Source organism: Setaria italica, chromosome II (genome assembly GCF_000263155.2).
Source record: "Setaria italica strain Yugu1 chromosome II, Setaria_italica_v2.0, whole genome shotgun sequence".
Classification (NCBI taxonomy): domain Eukaryota; kingdom Viridiplantae; phylum Streptophyta; class Magnoliopsida; order Poales; family Poaceae; genus Setaria; species Setaria italica.
The window spans coordinates 31,574,235-31,601,462 of NC_028451.1; the positions used below are offsets into that span (position 1 = coordinate 31,574,235).

Below are 27,228 nucleotides of genomic sequence, written 5' to 3' on the forward strand. Positions count from 1 at the left end.
ATACATCTTTGTATTTCATTTAGGATAGATAAAAGATCTCATGGAGCTATAAACATGGCTACATGAATAATTTTCATACAAGATGTAGGGAGTTTAGAAAAACTTTGGATTCATAGGGGGCCATGGCCCCCGCTTGGCCCTCTCCGTCCCTGGTTGCAGACCATGTATACATGCATGTAGAAGTGATAAATTGGTTTTCATGTCAACCACATAGGCTCAAGTTAGTGTTTCAACTAAGAAGGTGTTTGGATCGTGAAGCTCTAAAGTTTAATCCGTGTGACATCGAATATTCGAAAGCTAATTAGGAGTACTAAATATGAGTTAATTATAAAACTAATTACACAGATGGAGGCTAAACGACGAGACAAATCTATTAAGCCTAATTAGTCCATGATTTAACAATGTGCTCCTACAGTAAGCATTTGCAATAGGTTTTGTAAATAGTCTATGTTTAATGCTCCTAATTAGTATCTAAACATTCGATGTGACAGGGACTAAAGTTTAGCCCGGGGATCCAAATACCCCCTAGTATACATGTGAAACACATGGAAGTGCGATGCAAAGTAGTTATTTACCTGCAATTGTGGCAAATTTTGTTATTCGATTTGAACCATTTTGCACAAATTGCCTTTATTGGAAAAAGAAAAGGCAAAAGAAGACGCAGACTTTTTTGACACCTTGGTTTTGGGTATTCATTTCAACGGTTTCTTTGTCAATCTTGGTACGCAACAGACAAAAATTAAAGCCATAGGGGAACTGAAAGCAGACATTTCGCCAACAAGTCCAAATTTAACACGCATTGCACACGGCATTTAATTTGCAGGAAAATTAGCATTTATAGCAATGTCACGGCACAAAGCACGTCACAATCGAAGCACTGCATTGTGTTTGTGGCCGAGTTGCTCGAATCCAAAAGGACGATCGGGACACAGGTCGCAACAAGCTACTGTTGCTGGACATGAAAGATTCTTCTTGCCCTTAATACGGCCTAGACCATTCCTTGACGTGTTCCAGCTCATGATCGTGCCATACTACCACTCCTAGCTTAGGTACTACCCAGAACTAGACAAAGTGGATTGAAGCACTGGCAGAAGAACCAAAAGCTAATAATGACCTAATGTAGATCAAGATATTGTCAAATTTTGGTTAAAGATTGGATAGCTTGAAGAATGTGGTGCAGAGATGTGATCCATTCGTGTTGACGGCCGCAAATTTTCCATGGCAAAATACTGTTCACGGCAGGAATTTTGCATCGCCGAGCCAAGGTAGCATTCATTACTCCAAGCTTTTTATCCATCCATCCTGTGATGTGATTGTAGATTTCAGGAAGATTTTAGAAAAGGGGGTCTAGCGTCCTCTATGGTTATCTGACCTAAAACAAAAAGTTAGGATCACGCTCGTACACTTGTGGCACAGTCGCAATGGGACACCGACACCCACAAAGTACACTGATCGGTACAAGTCATACACGAAAAACAGAAAAAGCATAAGAATGCAAGGATAGATCGGCATGGTCCCAGAATTGTAGTTTACCTTTGCAAAAAAAAAAAGGGAAAAAACTGTTTCTAGAAATGCCGTACTACTTTCTTAGTTTAGCTAGTGTTCTCTTGGCCTAGCTCGGCTTGATGTAGTTGTAATCGGCCTGCAAGACAGGGAACGGGAAAGAGTTTGACGTGTTTTTCTTTCGTTTTTTTTTTTTGGCTGGAGAGCAACTAGGGCCTTGTTTAGTTGCCCAATTTTGGGGTGCCCAAATTACTGTAGCAACACTGTAGCGTTTCGTTTGTATTTGTGAATTATTGTCCAAATATTGACCAATTAGGCTCAAAAGATTCGTCTCGCAAAGTACAACAAAACTGTACAATTAGTTTTTGATTTCGTCTACATTCAGTACTCCATGCATGTACCGCAAGTTTGATGTGATGGGGAATCTTCTTTTTGCATAGTGCCAAATTTGGGATTTGGGGGTGAACTAAACAAGACCTAGTATAAGAAGAGCGTTGGTACTCGTACTTAGTAAATTAACACACCCAAAATCATCGGATCGGAGTCGTAACATGGGATAGGTTAGATTGAACAAGTGGATGGAGAACAAGACGCCTAAAAGCGGGCCCAGTTTACAGCGTTCATCCCGAGATCATTTGTTCTTGCCCCACCTAGCTTGTTCCTCTGTTTCTGGCACCGCCGAGTACGTAGTAGGTCAACCAGGCAGCCATTGGACGTCGTACTAAACACGAGCTCCTATGCTCCTAAACTTAGGCCATGTTTAGTTACTCCCAACTCCCAACTTTGACACTATGCAAAAAGAAGATTCCCCATCACATCAAACTTGCGGTACATGCATGGAGTACTAAATGTAGATGAAATTAAAAACTAATTGCACAGTTTTGTTGTACTTTGCGAGACGAATCTTTTGAGCCTAATTAGTCAATATTTGGACAATAATTCACAAATACAAACGAAACGCTACAGTGTGCTACAGTGCTGTAACAGTAATTTGGCACCTCCCAAATTCCCTAACTAAACAAGGCCTTATCGCCTCAGCGCTCGATGCAGCCGCCAGCAGAACAGATGCAGCCATGGAGGCTCAGGCTACTACTACTTGCTTGGAGTGAACTGCAGCTGCAGCCAACGATGCACCTCGTAGAGTGAAGTAGCAGTATCATTAGATTAGACGCGGTAAGTGTGGCTCCGGAATTAACAAAGCGGCAAAGCCCATCAGGGCCTCAAGTACAAGATCTCGAGCAAGTTGTTTATCCAGACCAGCTTTCACCAACCTGAAGAATGTACGCTACGTGTCTTCCATGAGCCCGCTGTGCCGGAAAACATCTGCCAAAGCTTGCATGGTGTCGGCGATCGGCACTACGCGCGCTTCAAGTTTCGAGCACTTGGACTTGAACCATCGATGCAGCGCGACAGGTCAGTCACAGAACCGCAGAGAGCTGAGGTAGGGGCATCCGGACCAAGATCGCTTCCGCTCTAGCTGCTACTACATGCTATAGCCTGTAGCGTGGGCGCAACCGCTCATGGCCATGGCTGCGGCCTTGAGGTCCGGTCTGGTCCTGCAGCGGCAGCTCAGCAAGATGAGATGCCACAGACCTCAGGAGTGCGGGAACGAGTAGCGAGTATAGCTAGGGCTAGGCAGGCAAGCCGTCAAGGATCTCATGAGCAGTGCGGCCATCATCTCCCTCGGATCTCCTGGCCGACGGTGCTCAGATCATAGGCCGTCAGGCATTCAGACCCTACGCAAAAGCGGAAACGAAATCACCGTAAAGACGCAGCGCGACACGGGTCGGGCCGCCGTGGTCGGGCCGGGGCGTGCACGGCCGAGAACTGAACAGGGAACGAGACACCGCACAGTGTCACAGTCACACGCACAGGGTGGAACCCAAACCGAGACCAACACACAAAGCTCTGGCCTCTGGCTGCTGCCGCGCCTGCAGGCCGCAGCTGCTGGGTCCAAAGGGATCGAATCTATCAATCAGGAATCAGGAATTCAGGCTATCCGCCCGCGGCAGGCACCGGCAGCGGCGGCCAGAGAGTAGGGACAGCGCGGCTGCGCGCACGGCGTCAGGACATTGGATCCCTTTACGCATTGATGGCCAGGGCGCACTGTGTGTGACCTGCGTGTGTTTGTGTGGCATGGCAGGCTCGTCCAGTCCAGGTCCAGGAATCAAGCCGCCAGGGCGCGGCAGCGGCTTTCCCGGCCGCGACCGCCAGCCAGCCCGAGGCAGAGCCAGCCTCGTTCTCGTTCCGTGGCGCTGGCGCGGCAGCGGGCAGCCTGCTGCACGGCCTGGGCGCCCTGGCCCGCGGCCCGGCAGCTCTCGCGCCGTGCACGCTGCCGAGGCAGCCGAGCCGCGGTCACGTCGCTCGCTCGCTCGCGCCCAGGCCGGCGAGGGGCGGTCGCGTTCCGGGGTCGCGTCGACCAGTCTGCTGCTATCTGTAGGCTCGGGTCTTATCGGTGGCCACGACGCGAATCCTGTGCCTGACGGTACGGGCCACCGATAACATGATCCTCAGGGCTCAGGCCTCATCAGCCTAAACAACACCGATGTGCGTAACCGAGATGCAGCACGCAGGGCAGGGCAGGGCAGGCACCATGGACCGCGGTCCATGATGGCGCGATGGCAGCAGCGATCGTGCCGCGCTGGAGCAGCCTACCTAGAGCAGTACGTCGAGCTATTGAATCTTTGAATCAGGCGAGGCAGTCAGGCAGGCACAGTGCACACATGATGCATGCATCTTGCATGGTCCTTGAGCAGCTGGGTTCAGCTGCAGCTTGAGCCTTGAGGCCCAGAATCATCAGTCATCAGTCACCACCATGATCCATTGATCTCTGAACCTGAATCCTGATCCAGCCAGGCCAGTCCACTCGAAAGCTAGGATTGCGCAAGCATCGCGCGGACTCGCACAATGATTGACCCCGCCTCGGCCTCGCTTTTGTTTTGTTCGCATCTGCGCAGAATCCTGGAAAGCAAGCCTAGCCCGTGCGTACGCATACCAGCTGCACCGCAGCCGAGAGAGAGAGAGAGAGTCCGTCGCGTCCACGATGGCACGATCCATTCCATCCCGGCTGCCGCTGCTGAGGACAAAAGGCCGGCCGGGCCTTTCGCAATCGATTCGCTGGCCAGCAGACTAGAAGAGGCACCGCCTCGATCGAGCTCGAGGCAGGCAGGGCGGCAGGCGGCGCGGGGCGGATGCCGTGAATAATTCGTGCGATGATTGCCCTGCCCCTCTGGCCATTGCTCTGTTAGTCTGCTGCGCCGCGCTCGACGAGATTGTGCGCCTGCGTCTCGCTGAGCTGCAATGATTCGGGCGGGGATCGGGGCAGGGCAGAGCACTATGGTGAAAGCTGCCTTTGCTATTCCGCGGCTAGCCGGTGGTCATTCTCAGGGGGTGTTTGGGAAACACCTGTTAAAGTTTAACACCTGTCACATCGGATGTTTGGATACTAATTAGGAGTACTAAACATAAGCTAATTACAAAACTAATTGCACAGATGGATTATAATTCGCGAGACGAATCTATTAAGCCTAATTAGTCCATGATTTGACAATGTGGTGCTACAGTAACCATTTGCTAATGATGGATTAATTAGGCTTAATAGATTCGTCTCGCGAATTAGCACAAGGTTCTGCAATTAGTTTTATAATTAGCTCATGTTTAGTCCTCCTAATTAGCATCCGAACATCCGATGTGACACTGTTAAAGTTTAGCACCTCGTATCCAAACAGCCCCTCATTCAGCGCCACCAAAAGCTGCGCACCAACGTGAATGTAAATGATAAAAAAGGATGTTCGTATATCGGTACATGGCTATGGCCCGTTTGTTCAACGTCTCAACCGTACCCCCGTACTGGACACGTTTCGGTTCCGGAGACAGGAGGAGGAGGCCGATTTTTTTTTATTTTAGCTCTTTTCGTAAAAGATACTGACGGAACTAATTCCAAAAGTGGACCCTTGGCTTGGCGCCAAGCTAACACGTCTTGGCGCCAGCCTCCATGACGCCAAGGTCGCGCCGTCGCGACTGACGCAGCAACTGACGTGGCGGAGGCTTAGCTCCCTTTCTTTTCTTACTTCTTTCACCTTATCTCCAGCGCCGCCGCCGCCCTCGGAGCCCGCCGTCGCACTCGGAGCGTGACGCCACGCCTCCGCCCGCCCACGCCGGCCGCCCCTGCCCCCGCCGGTGGCCGCCCGCCCCAGCCCTTGGGCACCCGCCGGTTGTCGGCCTCCCCCGCCCCTGGCCACCGGTGTGCACCGTCACCTAATAGGTAAGAAGAGTTAGTTGGTAGAATAGTTAGGTAGGTAGTAGAATAGTTAGTGAGATAGATTGATTAGTTAGATAGATAAGAAGATAGAATAGTTAGGTAGATTTGTTAGATAAAATAGTTAGATAGATAAATTGATAGTTAGATAGAATTGTTAGATATGAAAACTAATTTAATTTGGTAGGTTTTGTGTATGAATTGCAATGATAGAAGGAATAGAGAATACTCATGATACTATTTAACTAGGTGGATGTGCTTATAGATGGATAAATAGATAAGAAAATAGAATTGTTAGACAGAGAAATAGATAGATAGAATTTTCTTCGTATATAATTTTGTTTACATAGCTAGATATATAGTTAGTTACATAGTAATATAGTATTACGATATTTAGTTAAGTAGTTAGTAGTATTTAGTAGTTAGTAGTGAATTGATAGTATCTCATTTCATATTAGAGACCTTGTACTTAGAATGCTTCATTTATTATGGACTAAATGAATTGTGCATCGTTATGTTTATGTACTAGATGGACAACGTAGTGAGCATATATCATGGAGGCACCGTGAAAAGGGATGACTATGGATGTGTTAAGTTTGTTGCTATACAGTGCAAGGTTGTGATATTCGATGAGAAACCCTCGTTTAGTGAGTTGGTTGCAAGGGCTCGGGAGGAGCTACATTGTCATGGAGATGATGACATCGCAGTCGATGGCGTACTTTACATAGGTTCCCTTCTCAACATTCAAAGGAAGATGGTCCCAATTCGGTGTGCAGACCAGTGGGAGAAATATGTGAGAACGGTTATGAACGACCATTCCCCAAGTATGGAAGTGGTTGTTCATCGGGTGTTAGTTGATCCAATTCCTCGTCAGTTTCCCAACCAATGGGTCAACGGGCACACTTCGACCCTCCCGTCCCGGAACCTGTTATGGAAGTGGAGGTTGCACCTACAGTTCCCGATGCTGAATCTGCCCCCAATGAAGTAGTTGGAGATGTTTATCGGACTGTTGATGATGTGGCAGATTCTCCTCATGAGATCCTTTTGACACAGAATGATCCGAGTAAGTGTCTTATCAGTTTCTCTTGTTGGGAGCTAACCCCCTTCGTTCCATCAATTTGTTCTTTACTCATATTTGTACTTATGTTGCAGGAGACATTCCTGAAAATGTGGATGTGCCTCCAGTTGCTGCGCAAGTGCAATGTGGAGATGGATTGCGTGGCTCCAATAGTGTTGAAATTATGAATGATGAAGATGCATATGAGATGGGAGTGGATCTTGATTCTGATGATGATCGCCCTGTTGGAGAGATGACAGAGAGTGATGTTGAGATGTTCAGGCATATCTTCCCCGGACGCCGCGATCCGAGAGTTCACGAGTTCAGCAATCTTACTCATTCCGATCAGGCGTTTACAGAAGGATGTGATGATGAGCTCCTAGAAGCTCCTGAGGTCGGTCCTAGTATGGTGATTGAGGAGGGTAGGGTATTCAAGGACCTCCCCGCATTGAAGAGGTGGTTGCAGGCGTTTGCGGTGATACGGAAGAGACCTTACAAGGTCTTGCATTCATATGCGCAGCGCCGTTACACAGTTGTGTGTGACAAGAAACGGTGCCCATGGAGGGTTTGTGCAAGGAAGCAAAATATCACCGGGAAGTGGAAGATCACAAAAGTTGTCGGTCCACATAATTGTACTGACCATGAGCTTACAGTGAGACATCGGTAGTTGCCATCTACTCTAATTGCCAAACGGATGATGGGAATATTGAAGGAACAATCCAACATGAAAGTTAAGACAATTATCAAAATCGTTACGGAGATTTATGGAGGTTATGTGATAACTTATGGTAAAGCTTGGAGGGCTAAGCAGCGTGCGTGGCAGATGATATATGGGGATTGGGAGTCTGGGTATGAGCAGCTGCCAGTGCTTTTTAATGCAATCAAAGCGGTGAATCCAGGCATGCATTATGAGTACATCCCCAAACTAAATGCTTGGAAGGATGGGAGGCAGATATTCGGACGTGCGTTCTGGTGCTTCCCTCAGTGTGTGGAGGCCTTTAGGCACTGTCGTCCCGTCTTCTCTATTGATGGTACGTTTTTGATTGGCAAATATAGGAGCACACTTCTTATAGCCATATCTTGTGACGCGAACAACATGTTGGTTCCTTTGGCATTTGCATTGGTTGAGAGTGAGAACAATGACAGTTGGGGATGGTTCTTGAGACTAGTCTGGATACATGTTCATTCAATTAATTATGTGTGTTCATTGACTTTTTGTAGGATGGCGCAATTCCACCTACTCGACGAGGCGTACGACCAGACCCACCGAGGATGTCTCATAGCGGGGGGGGGGGTAATAATCTACACATGTTCATCTAATTTTTCTAAGCGTACACATCTTGTTCCTTAAATAACGTCAGACTTTATTTGTTTGCATGCAGGTCCTTCCGCTCCTACGCTCTAGAGCCCACAATGGGTTATTAGCGTTGCAGTACGATGACCGTTACACTCGGCGGGCCTAGATGTCATCTCCTTTCAAGTTCGTCATGGGTTGCCCAAGTTCAACTCAGCGGCCATAACTGCGTTGGTTGACAAGTATTATCTTGCGTCTAGTGCCTCCGTTCATGTTCAATTTTTTGTGTCCTTACCTGTTTGACATGTAATATCTGTGTCAAATGTAGGTGGCGGCCCGAGACTCACAGCTTCCACCTGCCGTTCGGAGAGATGACAGTGATCCTACAGGACTGTCAGAAGATGTTGGGTCTGTCGATTCGTGGCAACGCAGTGACTGGGTTGGGCATGTCAGAGGGTTAGTGAGCACGAGTTGCGGCCTTCCTTGGTCGTGAGGTTGAGGATCAAGGGGCTCGCACATCTGGAGTGCTAATCTCCTGGCTGCGGGAACACTTCGGACACTACCCCCAGGACGCGGATGCGGGGACAGTTGGGCACTACTGCAGGGCGTGGATCCTACACATGTTTGCCTGCGTTCTTTTCCCAGACGCCACGGGTGACACTGCGTCTTGGATGTGGATCCACTGCCTCATTGACTGGCAGCAGGCGGGTTAGTACAGTTGGGGCTCAGCTGTGCTATGTTTCCTTTACCGGCAGCCGTGCGAGGCGTGCTGTCGGACTTCGGCCTCGGCGTCAGTTGGTAGGTGCGTGTACCTATTGCAGTTATGGATGTGGTCCCGTCTACCCGTTGGTCGTCCCGAGGTTATGGGTCATCGACTGTGGTTCCCAAGTCAGGCACCGAGATGACAGCCGACGTGGGCGTACCTTTGGGACAAGGTTAAGGTTGGCCACACGAGGTTGGAGCGGGCGTACCTAGATTACATCAACGAGCTAGACGTGCTCACGGCTTATAGTGTAAGTAAATTTTATTTGTAATGATGATTTCTATTGCTTTAGTATAGCAACTAACATCTTGTTACTTTATGTTGCAGGTAGATTGGCAGCCGTACGAAGGTGAGGGGGCACTTCCTTTTGCTATGAGCGTCATGTGTGCAAGTGACGACGATTTATACAGGATGAAGTGCCGTCTGGTATGTTTCTATCTGTCGAGTTCCACATGCCTGATCGAGTAGCACGTCAGTTTGGGATAAGGTAGATTTGGCCAACGCCTGCGAACTCGACTAGAGTGGAGTTACACAAGTAGGTGTTTTGCTATTTCAATTATCTCGTGATGCTCCATTACCATTAAGTAAAGTTTGGCAACTCATAACATCTAACGTGACGTGCAGGGTGGATCGTAAGAAGAAGCAAAAGGTCTCTGAGTGGCTCGAGTTCCACCAGGCTTACATTGAGCAATGGGATCAGTTCCACGACAGCGTGGACGAGAACGACAACCCGCACACAAACAGTGAGTACAGGCGATACCAAACTTGGTACCAAGGTGCGACGCATAGCAGGCTGAGAGTACAATGGACGCAAGATGACTACGCCGACATCCAATCGTCCGACGATGAAGACACGGTGTACGACCAAAGTACTCGTGCAGGAAGGCACGTGGAGACAGGACCAATCCTGGATAGGATGGTAAGTCAATTGCCTTACTTTTCTATGTTAAGTTACTTAGTGACTCAGTGAGTTAGTTAGTTACTGACTTAGTGACATTCATCATTTATTGGTATAATAGTTTAATGGCTTAGTGACTTAGGGACTTAATCATTTAATGGTTTAGTGACTTAGTGGGTTAGTAAGTTAGTAACTTAATCATTTAGTGGTTTAGTGACTTAGTGAGTTAGTGACTTAGTGAATTAGTAAGTTAGTGACTTAATCATTTAGTGGTTTAGTGACTTAGTGAGTAAGTGACTTGATCATTTAGTTATTTACTGACATAGTGACTTAGTGATTTTATAATTTTGGAAATTTGTTGTAGGGTCGTACCCTCCAAAGCTCGGTTAGAGACATTGAGCATTTCCGTCCTAGAGTTATGGACCATGAGACGCGAAGTTTTCTAGACGTAAGAATCAAAATATTCTTTCAAATACTTCGTTAATACGTTACATTGTTTCATTTAACTAGTTTTTTCGCAACAGTAATTATCAAGTCGGCTTCGCCGTGCGGCTGCTCGTTGTGGTTGCAGGACAGCCACGACGCTAGACGTGCACGTTTCATCCCCACGCGAAGGAGGCGTTGGTTCGTCTAGGCAAGGCCCGTCAGGGTCCAGAGCAATTGCGTCCGAGGATGAGGACGACGACGATGATGACGACACGACGACACCAGAGGCCTGAGGAGCTTGACCCGTCTTAGCTCCACAATGCTCCCTTGACTCAGCTTACACATGTTGTAGGCACTAGACTACGTCGCCCACGTTCTCCTTACACTCCAGGCACCGACGCTCTTGGTCACAAGGGTAAGGTAAGACTAGGAGGCGGTGAGGGTACTATTGTGGACTTTGTGGTAGATGCTAGTGTGTATATGGACTATTGTGTATATGGACTTTCATTATTTGACTATTGTGTATATGGACTTTCATTATTTGACTATTGTGTATATGGACTTTCATTATTTGACTATTGTGTATATGGATTTTCATTATTTGACTATTGTGTATATGGACTTTCATTATTTGACTATTGTGTATATGGACTTTCATGGACTTTGTGGACTATTGTGTACATGAACTTTCATTATTTGACTATTGTGTGTATGAACTATTGGGGACTTTTATTTGACTATTGTGTATATGGACGTTTTGAACTATTGTGGATTTTTATTATGAATGTGCCATATGCTTGTATGTTTGTATTTATGTTAACTATTCATCTCATAATTGTGTATGTATTGCATCAAAAAATAGGGGAAATTCTGCCAAAATTTCACTAAGAAGTACCCTTTTCATTTTCTGCGAAAATTTCACTAAAGAGTACAACTTTAAAGTGCATTACGTTGCAAAATAAACATACATCGTCTACCACTTGCATGCCCATACTTAAAGTGCATTACATGACAACATAATAAAAGTCTCACAGTAGACAATATTGTTCATAAATAAACCATAGAACTACAAACTAATTATGACTACTGAGTGCAACGAGGCCACTTTCCCTTCCTCAAGGCATCGGGATTCTCCTGAATCGCTGCTTTCGCTCGGCGCGCACGCTCAAACTTCTTCTCCCTGTCTTCCCTATCCGCAGCAACACGCCTCCTTTCCTCATCTTCCTTGTGCTCCTTTTCTGCAGCCTCATCTCTGAGGCTCTTCTCCATCATCTCCTTCCTCTCTGCACAGCGCAACATATCCTCCATCTCCTTCTTGTCTTCAGGATTGATCTCAGTGTCGATCCACTGCTCAAAATCATAGAGCGGTGGAGGGGTCTGCAACAAATGCAATTGTTATAGAATAAAAAAATATGGAAAATAATTATAACACAACAACAATTCCTTACCAACTTGTTAATACGGTGCTGACGAAGTGTAGGTTCAAACTCAAAGTTGGAACACATCCAATACCTCTGCCTATACGTGTCATGTTCATCGAATTTGGCTACCTTGCAAGGATCGCCGCAAAAGCACATAAGCACTGGAACACCACTAGGCAGAGGCAATGGATCGAAGGCATTTCCGGTCAGCTTGGCACCACAACTACAATTTAGTTTATTTCGTTGTAAGAACCGAAAGCACTTAACAATAAACCTACAATTAGGGTTTCCCATTTGATCCACAACAATGAACTCATAACATAACTACGTGCGCTGAGGTTACCTTAATTTCCTAGCTTTTCCACACCTCAGCATCCTACGGTTGCATGAAACCCTAATTTCAAAAATGCAACTACTATATAGCGAATCGATGTGAAAAAAATCTACGAGGGAGAGAGGATACCTTGCTCTTCAAGATCCACGGACCAAATGAAAGTTTCTTAGGCCAAAATGTCGATTCGTAGTATAGAACGAAGTGCGGAGAGCAAAAACCCGAAAGGAAGGAGAAAGAGGAAGAAGGTTCATGCAGAAAGAAGGGACGCGACCCTTATGTAGGAGGCTTGGCGCCGGCAGCCTGGCACCAAGGCCTAGCGCCAAGCCTCCACCACGTGAGCTGCTGCGCCAGCTGTGACGGCGCGATCTTGGCGTCATGGAGGCTGGCGCCAAGACGTGTTAGCTTGACGTGCTGGCGCCAAGTCAAGGGTCCACTTTCGGAATTAGTTCCGCCAGGAGCGTATTTGTGAAAAAATTTCGCGAAAAGAGCTAAAAAAGAAGTCGGAAGAGGAGGAGGCTAGCGTGCCCGTTTTCACTGTTCGTGGGCCTGCCTTTCTCCTGCCGCTGAGTTTTGCCCAACCCATCGACTAAACTTCGGGCCGATTTGGTAAACCGACTGGGCCAGTGCGTGTCGTTGTGCCGCAGTTTACTTCTTTCTTGTTTCATCTGAAACAATAACTAGTGATTGGCGCGCGAAGTGCTGGATGACTGCATTCTATATTTGCACAAGGAAATAGGAAGGACAGGTAGAAATTGATGATAACATAGCTAAGCATGGGTGGTACTGGTACATACAGTGGGCACAATAATGTTATGAAGAACTTGACATTTGAAGTAAGTCTAGATAATTTATAATACATGTGCGAATAGTTGTAGATAAGTTATAATATACAGGTTTCAGCAGCTAGAGTAAGTTCATAACATTAAGTAGCTAGGAGGTAGTTTGTCACTTCTTCATTCTGCAACACTGCTGGCTCCTATGATTTTGCACGGTAGCTGGTATTGTTTTGGCAAAAGTAGAATCTTCTATCAAATTGTACAGTTGCGGGATTGCATATGGATATCCCTACATTTTCACGAAATTTGTTAAGAGCACCATAACCTACTCAGGATCATACGTGGTAATTGCAATAATTGTCATCTCTTACCTTTCTTAGCTCTGCATTCATCCCTGGAGTTAGAGATATAATTAGGAACCCAAGGTAAGCACGCTCTTAAAATAAGCAATAGTATGCAGGTAACTATATGAATTTCAAATCTATAAGCAAACATTACAACAGCATACTTTGAAATTATTTGCAAGTTTTGAAAAAAAAAAAGAACATTGAGATTAAGATGGATTCACATAATCTCTTCACCAAACTAACAAAGCCATCATAATGATATTCGAACAATATAATATGATAAGGTAATGTAAATTGATTTCTTGCAATACTTTTTTTAAATGCATTACATTCCTGTCGCAGCCTAAGCCCTTGCTTGTAACTCCTCTCAATTACAACAAATTAGGAATAAATATCTAATTATCTTTACATAAGATGTATGCAAATTTGGAGATAATTTCCCTCCACACTGAGTGACAACCCATAAAATGTCTAATAGTTTTTGAATTTATTGGATGAAAACTACCATAATATCAAATATATGGCAAATAAGAATCAATATAACACTTGACCATGCCATTGCAATGCCATGAACTAATTGGTGCATGAACTTTGTATCAATAAAGTAAGTCCATCAGTACGCTATTAAAAATAGCCTTGATCTTTCTTTTTTCTTGTAATCTTGTCTAGAAATAGGCGGATAATTTGCAAAGGATAAATATAGCCGTCAGAGAGCGCACTAACCCTTATGCCAATGATGTCTATCCATGTGTATACCACTTGCAGTTTTAAAGTGACCAAAAGGACACACCCAACTTTTTTGTAATGGTCTGTGTTCACTCAAACGATCAGAGCAATACTGGGCACATGTTCGAGCATATTAGTTTGCTATCTATTAAATTTAGCAAAACTGTAACTAACTATTACTGCAAGTGGATCAAATAAAGCACTTATTTATAATATTGCAAAACATGGATACAGTACACAGCTATATGAATTCTCTGTACGGAGCAGTTGCAGCTCAATTGGCTGATAACCCTTCACCATGCGTGTATTTCAAGGGAAAGATAATGAAATATTCACTCGCAAACTATATTGTGGGACTAAAATAAACAAATCCCATGAAATCTAACAGGAATATGGAAGCACAAAATGACAAGAAAACAAAAAGGATGTACTAAACAGTAAAGAGTAATGGTTGTTCAGTTGGAATTTCAACATGAATCCTATCAAAAAAATTGAATGCAAGGAAAGAGCTTTTCTCTGCATCATTGACTAACATACAGTGAAATCAGCATGGAACCCTTTTCTGATTTAGTAGGCTTACCTGCGAAAGGTTACATCTTGTAGCATAAGGTTCCATGTACAGAGATGTCATGTGCATGGGCAGCCAGGGCCATGGCGCCATGGGCCAGGCAGGCCCAACAGCAGCAGTCAGGTGTGCAGGGGCACCTGCAGCCCTGGGCCGCACCACCCTAGGGGGTCCAGGCGCCCAGCAGCCCCCTCCCTTCTATCTTTAGTCTATTCAAGTATTAGGAAGTCCTTTTGTTTAAGTTAGGTAATAATTAGAGATTGAGTTGTAAGATGGAAGGATTCCATCCTTAGATTGCTTGGGAGTTAAGTTAGGAGTCACTATAAAACTAAAAGGGTGTAATCTATTTTGGATCAGCAAGGAAAAGGTTCAACCCTACCCTGCCCCCTGCCTCTCCACCTCTCCCTGCGCCTCCACCCCCACCCCCTCGAGTACTGTTCACGTGAACAGTAACCCGCACACCCCCAATTCCTGACAAGAGAGCACGCAGGAAAAAAATAAAGGCATTTCTTTGTAGTCACAAACTATTATAAATTAAAACTTTTGCGCTCTATTAAATTTTCAACCAAGAAATAAATCACAGATGCATGCCTACAGCTAGAAATTTTGGCTATAACAGCTCAATTAATCTCATCATCAAATAACTAATTGAATATGAAGGGTGGAATAAATAAATTGGGTTAATAAGGTATGCCTATAGTAGTTCGACATGAAGATACCGGTTTCTCTGTTTTAACCAAATATACACAAATACCTAATGTCCTATTTTCCTTTCATTAAGGTACTTGGAAAAGGAAATTGATAGGACGCAGTATGGAATGTTCCTGTACAGAATCTTTTGCAGATTTCACCATTATTTGGCTATGTTCATATTCTTCTTGTTGTTCCTTGTAAACAAAATGGCTATATGACTAAGAGGAATAGCAGATAACCAAGCAGGCACTAAACCAAATAATAGAAGCATTAATAGAGTTCAGAGGAACATGTTAACTCAAACGCCAAATGGTAAATCAGGTCAACAATATATGACCACTGAAATTAGGAGGTAACATAAGACATCAAAACATGGGTACATCAGAAAAAAGCATCAGATATCTATTGACCAACCAAAATATCTATTGTAAGCTATTAATCAAATATATGTATATCAAGATCAAAATACACACGTGTAATTAAACTTGGGTGGTATGATCGGTTTATCTATTGCTAATTAAATAAGCTTATGGTTACATGTTGAACTGATTTGATTAGCAACAAATTCACTCAATGTTGTAGCCTATCTGTTTTAAACATGAATTTTACTCTTGAAAATCTATATATCCAGTAAGCTATTGAACAAAGAGCAAACATGTCTGACCTCATATACTCTAGAACATCTCTACTTGGACGAGGAATGGGCTGATTGGGTAAATGCATTGGGACAGATGCTGTAATCTCAGTGTTCTTCCAAATAAGACCAGCAAGGAATAGCATCTTATTATTCACAAAAACAACAATAAGGAAAAATATCATGAAAGTAACTTACCACCAAGAAAATTCATATTTCTACCACATTACGACAACATTTACTTCAGTTACAATGCTTCACTTGAGACATTGCATCACAAAGGTTGAACCAACTTTCTGTCAGAAATAGGATATGAAGCTTCAGGTTTGTAGGTCAAACATATAGAAAACCTGAAAACTTCTCAAATCCCTTGAAGCATGCAACCATTTCAAACCTGGGCAAAAAGCATAGAAGGCACAACCTTTAACCTGTAATGCATTTCAGATTAAACTACAAATGAAACATGAAAGTGATTACATCAAAACAATATATGCAATAAAATGTAGTATTTTCCAAGTCTCGTTTTGCAGCATCCATAGGTGAAATGATTTCTTACCTGTACTCACAAATGCACGGTGACAGGAGCCTTGGACGGAAGCACCCATACTCCATGCGTTAGAAGCAGAGCCATTGAGCTGATCACTTCAGGATGCACAAAAGTGATGAAAAATATGCGAGTGAAATCAGTTTCAAAACCAATATGCTTTTGTCTATTACCAAAATAAAAATACCAAGCACTATTCCTGGCAGGTTCTATTTCTAGTGTGCCATAAGAAGAACTGGATACCACATAAGTATCTTGCAATAAACATGACATGAACTTGAATTGATTATAACAATTGTTTCAGGAAAAAAGATAAGCAGCCTTAATATCGTGCGCAGTTAGGAAAAAACTCACTAACCCATATGAACTCAACCAAATATTAGAATGTGTTAGAAACATGACATTGGTAGATAATATAGCAACCGTGCATCTAGCTCCATATTTGCTCCAGATATTTAAAGCAAATTGAAAACAGTAAACAACTTAGTTTCAGGTCCGAGCATAATTAGCTTATGGTGTCAGATTGCCCCTCTATCTAAGATCCTTGATCATGGTACTATTAAGACTTAACAAGCACCGTGAAAACCACCAAATTTAATATTATAGTCTAAACCACCTTTTAACAAGACACAGTATTCCATATTCCATCTCAACCACCTTTTAATTCTTATCAGTGTGGTAGAATAATTCACTTCTTGCATTTACCCAGCTTAGCTTCTTAAGCCCAAGGCACCTCACAGGAGGCTCCATCATTTATAAAACTGGCATTCTTCTTAAGGCATTAATCTGCAATTGAGGCAGTAACTAACAGAGGACCTTGAAGCTGAATCCAGCTATTTGTGTACTTTCTTTAAATTATCTGTTTCCAGGTTCACCACCTGCTTCATGTCCTCAGCCACTGGTGCATACAAAATAATCAATCCACGATTTGAATCTCAATTGGTCCAAAAACTAAAAAAAAGATAAGTCACATGCAACAAACCTGACAATAACCGCAAAGGTCAATGAAATTGGCAGGAGGAAAGAAAAACAAACAAGGCAAGGGCACTCTTTAATTGAAGTTGCCTGTTTCTGCCTAATCATGACCCACAAGACATCAGTCCTGATAAGTGCCAACACCTGCTGTCAACAAACGACGCTGCTTGTGAACAGCCTAGCCATTGGCAATCGATGTGAACAAACACCAACTTGGAGCCCCTGCCGCCGCTGCTTGCCACAGCACACCACTGCCACACTACAGTATCACCTGGAACATCTTGCAATCAAACATTCTGTATGCACCTATACATTCTTTGCTTGTTAATCGATGCAAAAACGAAAGAGGGCAAGCACGAGCAACAAACCTGAAAAGAACATGAAGACCTTACAAACAGGGAGGAATTCTGCATCTCACTACATCCAATGGGGATGGAACCGGGAGATGCCAAATCACCAGCAGGTCATGCTGGTTGAGGAGTAAAACATTGGAGTGAGGGCAATGCCATCGTAGCCGCAGAATCAGCTGGCTGCACCGCCGTGCCTGCCCCACAGGCTGTGGGCTAGGCCGAGCAACACAGGAATGGACTCCGTGTCTGAATCAGCTTCAAGTAACTGCGATGACCAAATCGAGCTGCAATCAACCAGAATGAAATACATATTACAAAATCGATCTACAGGTCGGCCAAATAGATGCAGTATTACATTAAATCAAACTAGAGCAAAGCACCGACGAAGATAGAGTTTGTGATGAAGGAAGGTAAGTGGTGCTCACGAAAGATTGAAGGATGGTGCTCTCTGTTGCAGCCTGCTCGGCGGAGGACGAGGCTCGTCATGTCACGGCACAGCGTACCAAAGACAGGCTTCATGGTACCTCGGCCATCTTGCGGGAACACAACCTCGCAGTTCATGGCTTCCCCTTTGTTGCCGCAGCAGGAGGGTGGAGCAAGATTCAAGAGGCCAGAGGTAGCCGCGGGATGGAGAGCCCTGAAAGAGGATGACGCCAACACCGGAAGGGGCGGTGCATGGCCGGAAAGAGCTGCGGAGGGAGGGGCAGCCGGGGGTAGGAGCGGCAGCGGCGGCGATAGGCAAGCGGAGGAAGGGGCTTTTTTTTCATCGAAGAAGTGGCAGCGTCGGTGGAAGGCGGCTGGCGGCACCGGCGGCGTGAGGGGCAGGCCGGCCGTGGGCGCCCCCATCGGCGCGCGGGCAGGACGGGTCGCCGCCAGCCCCCAAATGGCACGGGCGGTGGACGGCCGCCCACATCGGCGCGAGGGGCAGGCCGGCCGCGGGCGCCCCCATCGGCACGCGGGTAGGACGGGCCGCCGCCAGCCCCCAAATGGCACGGGCGGTGGACGGCCGCCCACATCGGCGCGAGGGGCAGGCCGGCCGCGGGCGCCCCCATCGGCACGCGGGTAGGACGGGCCGCTGCCGCCCCCAATGGCACGGGCGGGGCACGGCCGCCCACATCGGCGCGCGGCAAGGACGGGCCGCCGCCGGCCCCCAGCGGCGCGGCCGCGATAGGCGGCTGGCAGCACCATCGGCGCGGCGCGAGGGGCGCGCCGACCGCGGGCGCCCCCGTTGGAGTTGCCCTGAGCAGCGGCGGAGATGAGGTGGGCACGCCGCAGGTGGGGCAGAGGAAAGGCGGGAAGGACGTGCGTGACGAAGGAGGTGTTTGGATACTAGCACAGGTCACATCGAATGTTCCAATACTAATTAGGAGTATTAAATATAGGTTAATTATAAAACTAATTGCACAGATGGAGTCTAATTTGCGAGACGAAATCTATTAAGTCTAATTAGTCCATGATTTGACAATGTAGTGCTACAGTAACCATTTGCTGATGATGGATTAATTAGGCTTAATAGATTCGTCTCGCGAAATAGCATAGGGATTCTGCAATTAGTTTTATAATTAGCTCATGTTTAGTTTTCTTAATTAGCATCCGAACATCCGATGTGACACTGCTAAAGTTAAGCACATAGTATCCAAACACCCCCGAAGACATGAGAAGATGAGCACATATTTTACCTCGCTGGACGACCTAACTCGCGATGCTTCTAGTTATAGCCAACCGAGCCTTGTTTAGTTGCCCAACTTTGAACAATCAAAATTGTTATAGCGCAACTGTAGTGTTTCGTTTGTATTTGTGAATTATTGTCCAAATATTGACTAATTAGGCTCAAAAGGTTCGTCTCGCAAAGTACAACAAAACTGTGCAATTAGTTTTTGATTTCGTCTATATTCAGTACTCCATGTATGTACCGCAAGTTTGATGTGATGGGGAATCTTCTTTTTGCATAGTATCAAAGTTGGAATTTAGAGGTGAACTAAATAACACCCGGAGCTCGTAAAGCTACGATCGGGCGTTAAAATAAAATTTACCGACGTGTCCATCGCGGTTACTCGCCGAGCTCGCCATGATTCATGTATACCAATTCTCAGAGGAATACTCCATCCATCCCTAGATAACTAACGTTTTTACTATCCGAAAAACAACTTTAACTAAATAATCTAGTTTTTTAATAAATTTATTTGAAGATACAAATGGTGCATGTATTTTCTACAAATCTAGTTAAACTTGCGGTACGGAAACTAAAAGTGATAGTTATTCAGGGACGGAGGGAGTAGCCTTCTATCCAGAATGTTTGTCGGTATGATGACGAACTGACGAATTCACCTCACATGACTAGAGTACTCCCGTTCGCTGGCACTTTGACTAGTTGCACAGCTATATAGCTAATGAGCCCATTCGGTAGGGATTGATGCTGCAGCGTTGCGGCTTAAAAACATTCTACTGACAGTTTAAGTTTGAAATGTTGATTTGGACTTTTGGAGTGGCCTTTTGCAATTTTGCCGTGCCTATAGAATGGCACTCCTTTCTGAGTACGCATTTGCTGTCTATCGACTACTTTGAAAAGAGTAGGTATGTGCGGAGCAAAGAGCTCCATGTCAGTATGAACACGGGCATTCTACTCTGGAGAGCCTTGACGATGCCCAATCAGACGACCGATAATAATAAGTAAATAAATAAATAAATACAGGAAACGAATGCGAACTACGTGCGCCACCTTGGCACAATCGCCTACATCATCTCAGGAAATACACGCACCAAAAGGAAAAAAAAAGATACAATCGAACAGCTTAGCTGCTCGATCACGGCTGATGGTACAGGTCGGAGGGGTTGATCCCGGCGGTGACGTTGAAGTACCTGAACGCCGCCGCCCACCGGCGGTTGTCCTTGAGCATGTGCACGGCGATGGTGTCCGGCCGGAAGTTGTCCATGAACCAGTTGAGGTCGTACATCCGGGGCTTGAGGCTGTACCGGTTCTTCCCCCTGCCGCCGATGCTGAGCCACTTGCCGACGAGCAGGTCCTCGGGCCCGTGCGTGTCGTTGTGCCGCAGGATCTCCTGGTTGTCGGACACCCACCGCGCGACGTCCCACGACACCACGTACCCCATCCCGTGCATGAACGGCATGGGGTCGTCGCCGACGGCGAAGCCGTGGCCGAGGTACACGTCGCCGCGGGGCTTGCCGCGGAGCTCCTCGGCGAGCGCCGCCACGCGCAGGTACGTGTCGTCGTCGGTCTTCATCACGTAGTCGTAGGGCCGCGACGCGAAGAGGCGCGGCACCGAGGAGAGGTACGCGTGCGTCTTGCCGTCGTTCATGTTCTCGGTGCAGTTGAGCACCAGGATGTCGCCGTGCCGCCGGGCCTCCACCGCCACCAGCGCCGCGTCCACCGGGTCGGTCACGTTGCAGAACACGAAGCGGACATCCACGCGGGCCGCGCCCGCCGGCGGCTGCAGCGCGTAGGCCATCCGCACGATGTCCCGCCGCTCGCGACGGCTCGGCATGGTCAGGACGCCGACGAGGAGGCTGAACTCCTCCGTCCCCGCCCCCGGCGGCGGCGCCGTCCCGGCGGCTTTCTCCTCGTCGTCTCCCGACGAGACGGAGTACCCGTCGGCGCCCGCGCCGCCGCAGAGCACGCCGAGGCCGTCGGAGCGGGCGTTTGACGGGCCGAGGCTGGGGAGCACGAGCAGCGCGGCGAGGAGGCCGAGCGGCACGAGGAGGAGGTACGGGGTGCAGAGCGACGCGCCGTGGAGCCCGTGCGACGAATTGGTCTTCATGGCGCGCGCGCGGTCGTGTTCGCTCCGTGAAAATATGGAGGAGACGAGCGAGCGTACGTGTCCTGTCCCAGACCGCCGGGCGTCGTCGGCTTATAAAGCTCACGCGAGCGTCGCCTACCTTGCGACTAGTCGTGGTGGGATGTTGGTTGAAACGTTCGTGCATGACGGGAGAGACGAGAATCTGGCACATCAGCCGCGGGAGGTCGAGAGCATGGTGCTCGGGATTCCTGTTCGCTTCAGCTTATAAGCCGGCTGAAAAGCTGAAACGGCTGATTTGTTGTGAGAGGAAAATATTGTTTGGTGGCTGATAAGCCGGCTGAATAAGCTGAAGCGAACAGGCTTATTCGGGTTGCTACTTGTTTGTGAATGCGTGGTATAGGATTGAGATGTTTCAACGTCCAAGAACGTGAGGCGTGGCAGTCCGGAGGGCATTCGAACTGTATTCAATTCTATCTCGATTCGATCTGTTCTCGTGGCCTTGGGTTGACAGCTCGGGGATCAATAGAAAAACGGTCACAGGTCACGAGCAATCATTCGTAGATCATACAGATACAGACTCCGAGCAGGGCACGGAAAGGGCGTTGTTTAGACGGCTGCAGCTTGCCTGTTTGAGTGATGGCAACGACAGGGAGCAGGGAGAGCCGCCGGGGACAGGATTCTTTGTCGGTTATTGGTTAGTGGTTACTTGATGGAGTTTGTACCTTGGTGGCGTCCGTAGCCTGCCCGCTTGATCAAACTGTATGATCGAAGCTGAGATCTCACCAACCTAGGCCGTGTTTAGTTGGGGAATTTGGGAGGTGCCAAATTACTGTTACAGCACTGTAGCACACTGTAGCGTTTCGTTTGTATTTGTGAATTATTGTCCAAATATTGACTAATTAGGCTTAAAAGATTCGTCTCGCAAAGTACAACAAAACTGTGCAATTAGTTTTTAATTTCATCTACATTTAGTACTCCATGCATGTACCGCAAGTTTGATGTGATGGGGAATCTTCTTTTTGCATAGTGTCAAAGTTGGAAGTTGGGAGTAACTAAACATGGCCCTAGCAAAGTAGCAATATAGTACGGCATTCTCGGCAATTGACAATTCAGGGTGATTAGGGCGTGGGGGCCACCTTCACTTTGTTTTGGTGTCTTTATATGACATCTTACTACAAGATTGCTCCCTCCTAAAATGCTATTACCTCCAGCCGTAAAATATGATGTCTCGACCGGAGAAACGCATTGCCATCAGGTCGTACCTCTGTTGTTCAGGAATATATGGCACTGGAAAGGTGAATTCTGTTCCGTGCACTAGTTTTGAACTTGTAAGCGTTCTCTGATAAGTTAAAAACTACAGTGCTGAACAACATTCACTTTTGGAACCTTGTCGCCTACTCGCCTGTGGAAGGCACAAGCAAGCTACACTGTGCTTCCAAGCATATTCGTTATTCCTTGATAGTGATGTTGAATACTTGTATACCACAATAGAGTAATAAAATGCATAAGAAGGGTTACATGGCGGCCTGCATCATTGCAGTATGCATTATATTGTAGAATACACCAGAATCGTACATTCCATTTCCACGGGCATACCTAACCTCATACCTATCATCGTTTGGCATTCGTAGGACGACAGAGACAAAACTAGCTATGCTCACTTCTGCCTGGTTTGGTTACTCTTGCTTATTTTTAGCACCCGTCACATCAAATATTTAGATACTAATTAGAAGTATTAAATGTAGACTATGTACAAAACCCATTACATAAGTGGAGGCTAAACGGTGAGACGAATCTATTAAGCCTAATTAGTCCATGATTTGACAATGTGTTGCTACAGTAAATATTTGCTAATGATGAATTAATTAGGCTTAATAGATTTGTCTTGTCGTTTAACCTCCATCTGTGTAATGGGTTTTGTAAGTAGTCTACGTTTAATACTTCTAATTAGTATGTAAATATTCGATGTGACACGTGCTAAAAATAAGCAAAGGAACCAAACGTAACTTCATCCAGGCCGTCTTGGCAGGTCAAAGAATCAGCAGCAAGAAGGATGTCATGTCACGAGGCCAATCAGTCGAGGACTGGAACAACCCTCCGGCCGTCGCCAAGAAAGAAGCTTCCGAAAGCGAACCCCGTTGGCGATTCGACTTGCACGGCGCTTTCCAGAGCGCGTCAACGAACTAACCATCGGGCCACATGACATGACATGACTCAAAATGCTCCCCCACTACTCTCCCATGGTCCATTTCGTGTCTCGCACAACTTGTGCACGAACACTTACAAAACAATTAACAATTGACACGGATCGCAAATGAATTTGACACAAAAAAAAACGAAGTGTTGCTGGTCGATCGATCATGGCAGCTGGTGGTAGAGGTCGGACGGCTCGATCCCGGCGGTGACGTTGAAGTACCTGAACGCCGCCGCCCAGCGGTAGTTGTCCTTGAGCATGTGCACGGCGACGGTGTCCGGCCGGAAGTTGTCCATGTCCCAGTTGAGGTCGTACATCCTTGGCTTGAGGTCGTACCGGTTCCTCCCCCTCCCGGCGAGGTTGAGCCACTTGCCGACCATGAGGTCCTCGGGCCCCAGGGTGTCGTTGCGCGCCAGGATCTCGTCGGCGCCGGCGACCCAGCTCGCGACGTCCCACGACACGACGTACCCCATGCCGTGCATGAACGGCATGGGCTGGCCGCCCATGGCGTAGCCATAGCCCAGGTACACGTCGTCGCGGGGCTTGCCCCGGAGCTCGTCGGCGAGCTCCGCCACCCGCAGGTACGTGTCGTCGTCGGTCTTCATCACGTAGTCGTAGGGGCGCGACGCGAAGAGGCGCGGCACGGAGGAGAGGTACGCGTACGTCTTGCCGTCGTTCATGTTCTCGGCGCAGTTCAGCACCACGACGTCGCCGTGCCGCCGGATCTCAAGCGCCAGCAGCGCCGCGTCCACCGGATCGGTGACGTTGCAGAACACGAAGCGGACGTCCACGCGCGCGCGCGACGCCGGCGGCTGCAGCGCGTAGGCCATTCGCACGATGTCGCGGCGCTCCCGCCGGCTCGGCATGGTCAGCACGCCCACGAGCAGGCTGAACTCGGGCTCCGGCTGCGTCGGCGGCGACGCCTCGACCGATGGCGCGACGGCGACGACGTCGGGGAAGCCGGCGCGGCGGGAGCAGAGGACGCCGAGGCCGTCGGAGCCAACGCGGGGCGGGGAGCGGAGCGACGGGAGCACGAAGACGACGAGGAGGACCGCGAGCGGGGCGAGGAGGAGGTAGGAGGTGGGCGTGGGCGGCTTCATCATGGTCGTGGTCGGGGGTGGCGAGACGGGAGCGCGCGTACGTGCGTGCGAGCGGGTGCAGTTCGGCTCAAATAGAAGTTGCGATCCCCATTTGAGTTCGTGTTAAAGGAACCGTGGAACCGTTCGACAAGAGGGGTTTGTCTATTTGCTCTAGGCTTCTGGCATTCGAAGAAGAATCGGTCGATCGAGACGCACCACCAGCACGAAGAAGTTTTGGAAAAAAGAAGTAGCAAGTAGCTAGTTTCAGAATTAGCGCCCGAGGTGGGCATGTTGCTTGTAGCACATGAATAGTCGCGCAAAACAATACACTAATTCAGAACGGGTAACATCCTGGACAGTTCATGCGGTGGGGAATCTTCGTACGACGCATGGTGTTTCTAAATCGATCTCCGAAGATTGATTTGTGGCGTCGAGCTTAGCAACAGCGTAGCCGAGACACTGAGGCATTTTGCCATGAAGTGCTGAACTGCTGGATCAACGCAGCTGACATTACTTCCCGAGGAGTATCCAGTTTTCCACACGGGTAACTGAAAATCAGGTCCAGTATAATTGCGAAATAGTAAAGCATAGTACATTCGTATGCAACCATGCTGACGACTCAATTACGGACAGTTGAAGCGTAAACTGGAGCTGGAATTTCCACTGCGCTGACGCATCCTTGTGCTTGTGCAACGCTGCCACTGTTGCAATAATACGGCGGAAGGTCAAAGAGACCCGCCCGCGCCGGAGCGCAGCGTGCGGTAGCCTTCACGACGGCCGCACATGCGAGCTCAGCGCAGAGCGATGAGCTGATGGGAGGCATGCGGGGAGCTCCTACGAAGCGAAGCGTGCCGTGTTCGCTGCTCAAGCGCTCCGAGAGTCCGAGATGATGAAATGCTCTGAACCTGAACCAGACGTTTCAGCGCGGAAAAGCGGAGCTCCAGTGATCGATCTTTCAGCATCCCCTTCGGCAGCACAGCAATCCTGGATCATGGATCGGGGGCGTCTCTGACGGAGTAACGTGCCGTGCTCGTCCGCGCTTGCTATCTTGCTGACCCTCTGAGACTGCTGAAAGTGCCGTATCACCAAACTGATTCCGATCGATGGTACGGGAGCCACCGTAGTTCGGCAGCTGATGATAGCTCACAATTAGCCGATGCTCCCTTACACTGCTACTGCACTTTCCGTGCTCGACGGAGTCCAGCCGTGCAGCAGGTGAATTCTTCCCCTGGTACAGCACAGATGCCTTACCCTTCTGCCGTTCATCTTGCCTTGAATGAAATAAAAAAAACAAAAAAGAAGGCTCTGCTAGCTTCTTGATTAAGTAACTTAATGTTCGTCGGTCATAGCTTAACGTCATGCTGGAATTTACGCGCACGATGGTAAGACTCGAAGGAGACGTTTTCAGGCGATTTTGTTCGAGCTCCACGCGTTCCGGGAGCGGGAGCACGCGGCGTCGCGCCGCGGCAAGCCGAGCAAGGCAGGCGTTGAATTCAATTCAGGGGGACTGACGACGGACGAGGTAAACCGACCGAGTTATTTATCCGACCGGATCTCACCGGTGGGTGGGTGGCTGCACCGCGTTTCCGTGTAACCGTCGCCTGAGGTCACACAGGTCATCCGAATCTGGAACGGGTAGACGTTTTAGACAAGGCGCAAGAGCTCCAGCTCGCCGGGTCCCGGTAGCAGCCACACCCGGGCCGGGGGACTCTTCCTGTGCCTTTCTCTTCAGGTCAGGCTAAGATAAGAATGAGTCCAGTGGACACGGCCGGAGTCAGAAGCACAGTTCGGCGCTTCGGCCTCGCCAGGAACAGGTGCCCACCTACTCGCGTGTCGCGACGGGCGGGCACACCTCGCGGGCGCGGCGCGCACGGCGGAGACGGCGGAAATGACACGGATATGGCGTCGCGGACGGGGTCCGGCTCAGGCCGGCGAGCGACGGCTGTCTAGGCGTAGCTCGGCTCATCCTGCCGTTCGGATGTCAAATCATGGGGTTGCTGCTAGATGTGGATGGCTCGGCACATCAGCGGACCCCGGAGCGGTTCCAGGGACCGAAGTAAAGTTCAGTTTTTGTCGTATCAAATATTTAGATATTAATTAGAAATATTAAATATAGATTAATTATAAAACTAATTGCATAAATGAAGGTTAATTCGTGAGATGAATCTATTAAGCCTAATTAATCTATGATTTGATCATGTGATGTTATAATAAATATGTGCTAATCATGAATTAATTAGGTTTAAGAATTAGCCACAACTTATGCAATTAGTTTTATAATTAGTTCATATTTAATGATCTGAACTAAAAATTAGTCCATGGATCTGAACACCCTTAAGGTACGTGGCAACACATCACTCATCAGTATCACGCTCCTGTTCTGATTGGGCCGTTGCTCTGTCGTCTATCTTTTGTTCTCCCTCTGTCCCTTCTAAAAAAGGACGGAGGGAGTACTAGGCAGCTCGATCGTGCGCTAGTACGATACCCTAGTACATAGGGAGTGTTTGGCACACAGGGCTAAAATTTAACCCCTGTCACATCGGATGTTTGGACACTAATTAGGAGTATTAAACATTGGTTAATTGCAAAACTAATTGCACAACCCCTAGGCTAAATCGCGAGACGAATCTATAACC

General features: G+C 47.6%; 2 protein-coding genes and 1 long non-coding RNA gene across 8 annotated transcripts; all 3 read right to left on the reverse strand.

The window, feature by feature from the left end:
* Window positions 1-12,750: 12,750 nt before the first annotated feature.
* On the reverse strand, window positions 12,751-18,848 carry LOC101755478. Of its 6 annotated transcripts, none has more exons than XR_002676509.1 (6): window positions 17,990-18,848; window positions 17,583-17,848; window positions 17,222-17,485; window positions 16,252-17,137; window positions 15,894-16,089; window positions 12,751-13,124 (listed from the first exon to the last, which is right to left on the reverse strand). It is a non-coding gene; the product is annotated as an uncharacterized LOC101755478 (long non-coding RNA). The 6 variants fall into 6 exon arrangements; XR_002676508.1 differs by having other exon boundaries at window positions 12,751-13,019; window positions 13,102-16,089; XR_002676507.1 differs by having other exon boundaries at window positions 12,751-16,089; window positions 16,252-16,337; window positions 16,856-17,137; window positions 17,990-18,845.
* Window positions 18,849-20,206: 1,358 nt separating this feature from the next.
* Window positions 20,207-21,433, reverse strand: LOC101755072 (beta-1,3-galactosyltransferase 6). The gene has a single exon (XM_004956864.2). The coding sequence runs from the start codon at window positions 21,338-21,340 to the stop codon at window positions 20,369-20,371; it is 972 nt and encodes a 323-aa protein (XP_004956921.1). The 5' UTR covers window positions 21,341-21,433; the 3' UTR covers window positions 20,207-20,368.
* Window positions 21,434-23,303: 1,870 nt separating this feature from the next.
* On the reverse strand, window positions 23,304-24,738 carry LOC101754659 (beta-1,3-galactosyltransferase pvg3). The gene has a single exon (XM_004956863.2). It carries the CDS (start codon window positions 24,614-24,616, stop codon window positions 23,678-23,680), a length of 939 nt encoding a protein of 312 aa, XP_004956920.1. The 5' UTR covers window positions 24,617-24,738; the 3' UTR covers window positions 23,304-23,677.
* Window positions 24,739-27,228: the final 2,490 nt, after the last annotated feature.

Coding starts and splice junctions, on each gene's coding strand:
- LOC101755072 (XM_004956864.2), bottom strand. CDS start 21,340: ATGAAGACCAATTCGTCGCACGGGCTCCACGGCGCGTCGCTCTGCACC.
- LOC101754659 (XM_004956863.2), bottom strand. CDS start 24,616: ATGATGAAGCCGCCCACGCCCACCTCCTACCTCCTCCTCGCCCCGCTC.